This window comes from Scylla paramamosain, chromosome 9, assembly GCF_035594125.1.
Source record: "Scylla paramamosain isolate STU-SP2022 chromosome 9, ASM3559412v1, whole genome shotgun sequence".
Lineage (NCBI taxonomy): Eukaryota > Metazoa > Arthropoda > Malacostraca > Decapoda > Portunidae > Scylla > Scylla paramamosain.
In genome coordinates this window covers 17352501-17362638 of record NC_087159.1, presented here as the reverse complement: position 1 = coordinate 17362638, position 10138 = coordinate 17352501, and the positions used below count along the sequence as shown (strand labels likewise).

Genomic DNA, 10138 nt, shown 5'->3' with positions numbered 1-10138 from the left:
AGTGTAAATGTTTCATTCTTTACCTATATGTGTATATCGGTTCGGATTCTGGGTTACTTTGTTTTTGTTGTCTTTCTAAACCAGGAATGGTTTTCATTGTTGTCTTGGTTTTCTGTGATTAGTGATATATATTTTGTGTCTTGTAATATAATTTCTAATTTAATTTTGTTTTGTGTTGCGCGTTTGTAAAGTAGGGTGTTTATTGGTGTGACATTGCAGATTATGTGTAATTCTTCTGATGTGTAGGTGTATGGGTGTTTATCGTTGTGAGTGAGCCTCAATGCTTTATTTATTTATTTATTTTATTTATTTATTTATTTATTTATTTTATTTTATTTATTTATTTTTTTTTTTTTTGCTAGTGCTGTTTTTTTTTTTTTGAGTGGTAATACTGGGTAGGGTGAGTAAGTTAAGATGGGCATTGCACATGATTTTACTGGGTGGAGTTCAAGTTTTTTATCTATTTTTTTTTTTCGTGAGAGTTGGCTATTGTTTCTGATAAAGTCGCTATAGCTGTGTTTGTAGATCTGTGTTGTCTGAAGCCGTATCGTGAAGGTGGTATAAGGTTGTTGCGTTCTAGGTGTGATTTGAGTCTGTTGTTTATCATTTTTTCATATAATTTTTCATGGGACTTCGAGTGATGAAATTGGTCTGTAGCTGATGGGGTTTGTAGGGGTTCTGTTGGGCTTTGGGATTAATTTAATTTTTGCATGTTTGTATATCTCGGGGAAGTAACCCATTGATAGGGAGATATTAAAAAGTTCCCATAAGTTTTGTATAGTTATAGGTGGTAAGTTTTGAAAAATAGTTTTGTTTATTTTTTATTGTCCTGGAGTGTTGTTTTTCTATTATTACTTTCTTTTATTGTTTGCTGTAGTGTTTCTGTTGTTATTTTTGTTAATAGTGTTAATAGTTGCATATATAATGTGCTCCGACAATATTTTCATTAGAATATACTTGTTTTCTCCTCCTTGATCTGGGTGTTTTATTTTTACTCTTGCCATCTTGTTGCTGATGACATAGAAACTGAATTTTATTTGTGTGTGAAAGTGGCGTTAAGTGTGTGTGCGTGGGAGATGCTCGGAGTGTTTTGTGTTGGTGTGTGGTGTGTTGGTGTGTTGGTGTGTCTTAGTCTAAACTCTAAATGGTACCTGTGTGTGTGTGTGTGTGTGTGTGTGTTTATAATGATTTTTCAAGCAGTAGCGTAGGTATTTTAAATTTTTATCAGAGATTTACTCACAGGGTAGAATTAGGGGATATTGGCTTTGTAAATCTATTAAGCCGTGAGCACGTAGTGGTAGTTTGTGTGAAAAATGTGTCGAGTGTCAGTTTCTGTGTTTGGCTCCAGGACAACCCGCAGCCAAAGCCGCCCCCGGCACAGATCGGTCGCTATTGACCTCCTGATGTATGGGGCAGCCGAACCGCAACACTTCCCTGGTTCCCTGTGACCTAAAAAGTACAAAACTGCTCAAAGAGCAGAACCACAGCTAAAGAGAACCTAACAGCCTAGGGAAGACTACCAACAGCCACGCCACCTGAGGCTCCCACCCGCTAGCAGGCGTCGAAGAGCGCGGCGTAACTGCCCAAAAAGGGACTTCCTTATATCCTATTCCCCCAGACCGGTCTCTTCCTATAATCACCCCTCTAGAGGGGGCCCCCCCTGAAGCAGGCCCAGGGGTTTCACCTTCGTACCACGGCCAGTCCAGCTAGTGGGTGTGAGAATTAGAAAAAGGAATGGAAAGTGACAGAAAGCCACAGCCCCTTATATAGCGTTGGGCCCTCCGTGATTGGCCGGCGCGCTGCTGCTCTTCGGACCAATCACAGTGTTTCCCACTTCCAGTCTTATCTCAGCTACCAGCTCATTCCTTACTGAATTCAGTGCTGCCAACGCCCATCTTCACTACTCGCGACACAGTGCTACCAGCGTCATCGTGGACCATGACTATTGCACGGTGCACCCAGTGGAGGCAGACGCAGTAATGAGCTCTCCTGCCCCAAGTGTTGCTGAAGGTATGTGTGGTACATAAATTGATATATCAACACGATCGAGATCAGTATCAGGGTGACATATTTCAACTATATTTTAACAAGTAGGCTACACTTTCAGTAGCTCTGCAAAGCTGATCCACCAAAAAGACAAGTCTCCCTAGCTGGTGTTCAGATAACAGTTGAAATCCCACTCAGTTCAGTAATGCCACAGCCTTTCTTGCATCAGTAAAAAGGGTTGTGGCAGGACTGAAGAGTGGAAGAGATGATATTTGGAATCAGTGACAAAATAGTGAAAGCTGGTATAGAGGCCATGACCTACGGATTGCATGCTGTTCTATCTGTAGTTTGGAATTTTTTTTTTTTTTTTTTTTATAACTAGAGAAGTGGGCTGAGACCATAGAGAACACAATTTGATGTCTTGCTCTATGTTGTCGGATATGGGCACTTAAGAGTGGAATCTATGGCCAAGCACACAGTGGTGTTCATGTCTAGTTGTGTATGCCCAAGGAACTCTTAAAATCAAAAGGTGTCTACCTCAATGGAAACACTGATATATACAAGAACATGGGATTATTTGGAGATTGGTGAAACGTAACCTTTGAGGGTGGAGTTATGAGGTTAATGATACGATGCGCTTCTAGTTTGTCCTCTTTGAGTGATTAAATGACTTAAGGTGTAATTTCTTACAGATTGTGTGTCATCATTAGACTGCGAAGGGGCACAGAACACCAAGCCAGCAAAGTCTTTTCGAAACAGTATGTTATAAATTGACAATACTGCTACTGTATTTCCATCGTTGTTCAAATGTAATTTTCATAGATTTTCTGAAACTGAATTATTCACCATAATTCAGAACTTTACAGTTTACAAATTAGTGGGGATGACTGTTCTCTTTTCCCCCCACAAATTATAGTCAAAGTCTATTTCATCTACTTCTTTCTGACTCCTTGCTTCCTCCAGTAGTGTCCCCCAAAGGGGTGGCCACGACAGAAGAGCCTCCACCTCTCCCTATCCATACACTCCTTACTACTCAGCTCAAGTCCCCTTGCTCTACTGTCACCTCTCTCACACAAGTACTTCACAATTCTATCCTTCCATCTCAAGTATCCTATCTCTCTTGTCATGGCCCTCTATTTCACTATTAAACATCTTTCCAAGCCGTTCATGCTTCATTCTCTCAACTGTCCATCTCAATGTACTTCTCTTCACCCATTCCACTACTCTACATCTGACTCCCATTTTATATCCATCCATATCACGTCACTCATTGTCAACATTTTCAGTAACTCCAAGAGTAAAACTTCTGCAAAACACTGTCAGGAGGCTGAGGAAGCAAATCATCACTCTGGGGAGACGTCAGGTGAAGGCACCTAATTCAGGACAGGGTTTAGAGTGAAGTTCACAGTAAGTAACTAAGAAGGCGTGCATCGGTCACTGTTTCATACATAGCTTTGGCATGACTAAAGAAAATCCTTTTTTTGAAGTCAATGGAGAAATGGTACATTTCTTTTTTGATTCCCCACATCTGTTGAAAAGCCTGAGAAACACTCTTCTTAAGTATAATATTAACATTGGGAGGGCTGTCATTTCATAGGACCACATAAGGATTTTTTTTTTTTCTTTTTTTGGTGGGGGTATCATGAAGAGAAAATTAAACTTGTACCAAAATTAACTACTAAATGTTTGTGTGAAGAAGGCTTTTCAAAGATGAGAGTCAATCTAGCTGTTCAGGTAATGAGTCTTACTGTGGCAGCAGGCATCTATACTCATTCATTTGCAGGCCTGCTGCCACAGGCAGCTGTCCATTCAGATTCTGTACACAAGATGAATAGATTGTTTGATTGTTTTAATAGTTCTGTTGCACATCATTTCCAGGAAGTTCTCGAGGGAAGATTAATTCAAAGTTTTGTCATGGGAGATTACTTCATATATAAATTCACTTTAAGTATGTGATCCACCTCATGAACGGAACCACTGTATCGACAGGTGGCTCATTAACTTAGCACCACTCCAGGATCTGTGGCAAGATGTCCAGAACTACAAAGTGAAGTTCCTTCTCATCCGTAGGCTTAATCAAGACTGTTTGGAAAATTTGCATGCCAAATTGAGGAATAAATTCGAGAATTATGACTATCTTACTGTATATCATTTCACAAAAAGGCCTCTTCAATAATAATCATTGATTTGTTACAAGGTCCTCCTTCTTCATCAAGTAACTGTGAGGCAGATGAGTCACAGTTCTTAAACTAACCTCCACCTGGGAATCAGATTCTCCATTGAACCCATATTCTGATTCTGACTAAAGCAGACGATTTTGTGGTGAATGATATCCCAGTAGCTAAGATGAATGCTCTTGTATATGTTGTTGGTAAGACATGCACTAAATTTTTGAAGAATTATGTCCCAATATTGTAAGTTGAATTCCTTAGATCTAAACAAGGAATTTGATAGTCAATTTAACCTTTTTACTTACTTTAAAACTGAGAGTTCTACACCCTCTGCATTTTGGGGGACTCTCTGTACCCAACGAGAATATCATTTAACAATTCGCAGAGGTTGAAGCAGTGCTGCAGTCCACCATGGAGCGAGCCATGTTGGGGAAGAGAGTTTCCCTAATGTTTTTATCAAAGTTAGCAAACCATACTATCATTACTCCTTTGCCCTTGTGTTCCAGTCACCTCACCAAGAGCATTGATCTCATCTATATCAGACTGAAGATATTTTACACCTTAAAATGGCATAATAGAGAAAATAGAAAAATAGGAGTAAAAGGAAATTAATGAAATTAAAATAAATTACCAGACTGCCTTTGCTTTGGCTACACAGATGTTTTTACTTGACTGCATTTTGTTTGGCCTATGTGATAGTCAATATTTGCTTTCCTGCTCAGTGTGACAGTATTGCTCTTTGCTTTGCCAAAAAACCGTATTTGTGTTGTAACAAGCATATACGAGCATGTATTTTGTTGTAATGTCTGTTTGTCAAAATCTTGTGCATATGTTATGTTTCTTCTCTGCCCAACAGTGTAACTATATGTAGTGTAATAAGCTAGGTGTTTGTTGTGATGCTAGCATTGCTTGCAAGCGTGATTTTCTTTTCTCTCTTATGTAATGCATTCACCACCATTCTGGTCTGCTGCAGCATGTGTACTGGGGAAAAGCTTTTGCTTTTTCTTCATTTGCATGGAGCAACAGACAGTGTAAAGGTGCATACACACTGCGCTGATGTTTCGTGTTAGCACGCCATGTGACGTGTCAACACACAGCAACAGATTGCATCATATCAACACGCATCAGATCAAATTCAAAACTCCCAGATATTCGTCAGAAGGAAATCTGCGTCAGATAGGTGTAGGCGCATATTATTGTATAGTGTTTTGATATTATTCAATAGTGTTTCGAAGTTATTATATAGTGTTTCGATATTATTTTATAGTGTTTCGATATTATTCTATGTTATGTGTTTCTATATTATTCAACAGGTACTATTCTATGGTGACAAAGTGTTTTCGTTATGGAGGAACAGTTAATAGAATATGTAAGAGGATACGATCACTTATTTAATCCACGAAACAAGGATTATAGGGACCAGAAGGCCAGAAGAGAAGCTTGGGAGGAAATCAGCGGAAAAATTGGTATTTCAGGTAAGTTAACATTATATTTATTCTATATATTGAATACAGTATTTAAAGAATACAATTAGCAGTTTCAAATAGCTTTTTAAGCAGTAGTATACTAATTTCATTTGCTCGCTCGTTTGTTGAGAAGTTGCCATTTGTAAAGGTCACAATAATTCACCGTTGAATTCCTTTATGGTTAATTTTTATTACTAAGAAATCCTGCCTTTCCGAATAGCTTCCCACTGCCATGGGCATTTTGAAGCTCCTTCTTGTGTTACAAAATGCTTCTTGAAACTCTCTCGTACTGCAGCAGCTTCTCGCACATGATTTCTTCTGATTGATTGTAGATCTTCTAATGCCTGAATTTCTGTCACGGATGCCTGAATACGTTTTTCGAAATTCGTATTCCTGGAAACACGAAGCATGTTGTGAAGGCAGCATGAAGCCAGTACAATTGAATCAACTGTTTCTGGTTGAACTTCAAGAGGTTTCAGGAAAACCCTCCACCGCCCAGCAAGAATGCCAAAGGCGTTTTCCACAACTCTCCTTGCTCTTGACAATCTATAATTAAAAAATTTTTCTTGATCTCCATTGATTGAATTTTTAGCGATAGGTCGCATAATGTAAGGATTAAGAGGAAACGCTTCATCTGCTACAATGACAAACTCACATGGATCACCAGAAGCGTCAAGTTTTTCGGCTTTAGGAAAATGAAGCAGATTTTTGGCACATTTTTGACCAAAATTAGACCTTTCAAATGTTCCACCATCACTATTCCTTCCAAAAGCTCCTACATCATCCATAAGAAATTTATAATTGGCATCTACCAACGCCAGCAAGACAATGGAATGTGTTCCTTTATAGTTGTGGTAAGAGGATCCCCCATTGTAAGGGCATCGCATATGAATGTGTTTACCATCCAATGCTCCTAAGCAATGTGGAAACCCCCATATCTCTTCAAAATCTTTCGCAATTTCTTTCCACTTTATTTCTTCTGGCTCTGGAATATAAATAGCCTTAAGTGATTCCCAAATAGCTTGGCAACATTCTTTCACTATTTGTCCAACCGTACTGAAGCCCATTCGAAAGGAGAATCCAAGTGATCTGTATGAATTTCCTATTGCCAAATACCTGAAAAAGATAAAACAAAATATATAAGCTTGCTTAATTATAACAATAATTAGAATAGTAATAACATATGTATATATTTAATATATATAAGTGTTATTTTGCAGCTGACGTATGCAAAGACACCTGGACAAAACTTCGGAATGCTTATACAAATGCCAGAAAGAGAAGGAACACAAAATCTGGTCAAGCAGCTAAGAATACTCCGAAGTGGAAATATGAAGACCAAATGTCGTTTTTGATCCCAACATTGGAACCACGGAGGTATGTATGATAAATCATTTAAACACATTAATCTCAATTTAAATTAAATAATTCTTTTAATGTCCTTTGCTTCACTGGTTGGAGGAAAGCTCCAAAGTCGAAAACAATTTGTCCTTTTACTTTTACTGATTGTCTTTTAATTTTTTTATTGTTTCAGTACTCATGGCAATGTGGAACCACTTTCTCAAAGTGATGGTGATGTGGCTAGTGCGGTCATCAATGAAAATACTGAAGAGGACTTAAACATAAGCCAAATAGACAAAACTGCAGCATCAGAGAAGGGTGCCGATGACAATGGTAACCAAGAAACTACAATTGCAGATGGAAACAATGGTGACCAACAAGTTGCTGGAAGTAAATCAACTCCCAAACCAAAGTATAGGAAAAGGCAGGCACTGGATTCATCCATGAGTGAAATAGTAAACATTATGAAGGATAACAGCCGTATGCGGGCCCAAAGTCTTCAACTTTCAGAAGGCCACAAAACCCATAGAGACGAAACGGAAATGTTTTTTTTAAGTATTGCCAGCTCGGTTAAAAAAACTCAGTGCCATTGAACAAGCCAGAGTAAAGATGGAAATAAGCAATATGGTGTTCAAGGCCCAGATTCGGGAGATGGAGCAGCAAAACCTTTATCAAAACACTGCATCTGGTCCCTTTCATCTACCCGTAGTACCAATTCCATCTCCCTCTAACACATCCTCCGTTACATCGTTTGGTGAATCAAACCCTAATTGCTATTCTACCTCGACTACAGCACCTTCTACCCCTTTTCCTGAAATGGAAGACTCTACAAGTCCTACAGGAACGGAGGCAGTATATTTTTCTATGAAAGATCTTACATATCTATGTGTTTCATGTACCTAATTAGCTGAAAATAATATTAAGACATAATTGTGTAAGTTTTACTCACCTCAAGCATACAGCAAGTCTCTCTTCTGCTGCTATACATTTCTTTAGTTGAGTGTTGGATTTTGTAATTGCTGGTTTTATTATGTCTAAAAGGTTGTAGAACTCTTCTTTTGTCATCCTAAAGTACATAACAAAACGATCTTCCTGTGACAGTAGCTGGGGAAATAGGTGATGAAACTCGCCCAAACTATCCCTTTCGGCGTTTATCACATTTGTTTGAGTTTTTTCTCCAGAAGTATGCACCAGTACACACGCAGTGTGTACTGGTGCATAACACCAGTACACGTCAGCTGACGTGTTACGCGACATATCAGACCAGTGTGAACTTCATTATGAGAACGCCTGTTCCAGAGTTTTTGCTAACACGTGTTAACACGTCATATGGCGTGCTAACACGAAACATCAGCGCAGTGTGTATGCACCTTAACACCATTGAACATCTGCTCTTGTATGTGCTTTTGTGTAATGTAACAGTTATAAGTTTGTGGCATTTTCTTTGTTATAGCATGGCATCTAACATAATTTAGTTTTACTTTGCTCTCTGTTGCTTCATAAACAGTGACATCATTTGGAATGCAACCTGTATAGAAAAGTGCCTTGAGCTTGTGGTGTGGGTATTTTTTTTTTATTTTTCCACAATTTCTTATTGCCTTTGAGTGCATGTCATGTAAATAATTCTAGCTCTGCCATGTGTGTGTGCGTGTGTGTGTGTGTGTGTGTGTGTGTGTGTGTGTGTGTGTGTGTGTTTATGTAGGAGGGACACCGGCCAAGGGCACCACAAGTCTAATAAAAGAATTTTTTTAAAAGCCCACTGAGATGCCGGTCTCAAAATAGGATCCGAAGCGGTAGTCAAAAACTGAAGGATAAGTGTCTTGGAACCTCTCTCTTGAAGGAGTTCAAGTCATAGGAAGGTGGAAATACAGAAGCAGGCAGGGAGTGCTAGAGATTGCCAGAGAAAGGAATGAATGATTGAGAATACTGGTTAACTCTTGGATTAGACAGATGGACAGAATAGGGGTGAGAGAAAGAAGAAAATCTTGTCCAGCGAGGCCATGGGAGGAGGGTAGGCATGCAGTTAGCAAGATCAGAAGAGCAGTAAGCATGAAAATAGCGGTAGAAGATCGCTAGAGATGTAACATAGCGGTGATGAGAGAGACTGAAGACAGTTAGAGGAGAGGAGTTGATGAGACGAAAAGCTTTTGATTACATCCTGTCTAAAAGAGCGGTATGAGTGGAAACAACACCCCCGAGACATGTGAAGCATACTCCATACAGACCCTTGTACAGAGATAGCAGCTGAGGGTGTGATAAAAACTGGCAGAGATGGCTCAGAACGCCGAACTTCATGGAAGCTGTTTTAGGTAGAGATGAGATGTGAAGTTTCTAGTTTAGATTATAAGAAAAGGACAGACCGAGGATGTTCAATATAGAAGAGAGGACACAGTTGGGTGTCATTGAAGATAAGGGGATAGTTGTCTGGAAGATTGTGTCGAGCTGATCGATGGAGGAATTGAGTTTTGAGGCATTCAACAATACCAAGTTTGCTCTGCCCCAATCAGAAATTTTAGAGAGATCAGAAGTCAGGCATTCTGTGGGTTCCCTGCGTGAGCTGTTTACTTCCTGAAGTATATGACATATATGAAAAGACAAGGAAAACTGCAGGGTGGTATCATCAGCGTAGGAGTGGACAGGACAAGAAATCAGGTTTAGAAGATCATTGACGAATAACAGGAAGAGAGTGAGTGACAGGACAGAACCCTGAGGAACACCACTGTTAATAGATTTAGAAGAACAGTGACCGTCTATCATAGCAACAATAGCACGGTCAGAAAGGAAACTTAAGATGAAGTTACAGAGAGAAGGATAGAAGGCATAGGAGGGTAGTTTGGAAATTAAACCTTTGTACCATACTCTATCAAAAGCTTTTAATATGTCTAAGGCAACAGCAAAAGTTTCACCAAAATCTCTAAAAGAGGAGGACCAAGACTCAGTAAGGAAAGCCTGAAGATCACCAGAAGAGCGGCCTTGACGGAACCCATACAGGCGATCAGATAGAAGTTTGTGAAGGGAATGATGATTAAGAATCTTTCTGTTGCGGATAGATTCAAAAACTTTAGATACGCAAGAAATTAAAGCAATAGGACTGTACCTTGAGGGATTAAAACGGTCACCCTTTTTAGGAACAGGCTGAATGTAGGCAAACTTCCAGCAAGAAGGAAAAGTAGA

The 10138-nt window shown here is 39.3% G+C and overlaps 1 protein-coding gene across 1 annotated transcript; it reads left to right on the top strand.

The window, feature by feature from the left end:
* The first annotated feature begins 5317 nt into the window (after positions 1-5317).
* Positions 5318-7794, top strand: LOC135103301 (uncharacterized). Its single transcript, XM_064009332.1, has 3 exons — positions 5318-5632; positions 6844-7000; positions 7158-7794. Exons 1-3 carry the CDS (start codon positions 5503-5505, stop codon positions 7555-7557), a joined length of 687 nt encoding a protein of 228 aa, XP_063865402.1. The 5' UTR covers positions 5318-5502; the 3' UTR covers positions 7558-7794.
* Positions 7795-10138: the final 2344 nt, after the last annotated feature.

Coding starts and splice junctions, on each gene's coding strand:
- LOC135103301 (XM_064009332.1), top strand. CDS start 5,503: ATGGAGGAACAGTTAATAGAATATGTAAGAGGATACGATCACTTATTT. Junction 5,633..6,843: donor CGGAAAAATTGGTATTTCAG/GTAAGTTAACAT, acceptor GTTATTTTGCAG/CTGACGTATGCAAAGACACC. Junction 7,001..7,157: donor CCAACATTGGAACCACGGAG/GTATGTATGATA, acceptor TTATTGTTTCAG/TACTCATGGCAATGTGGAAC.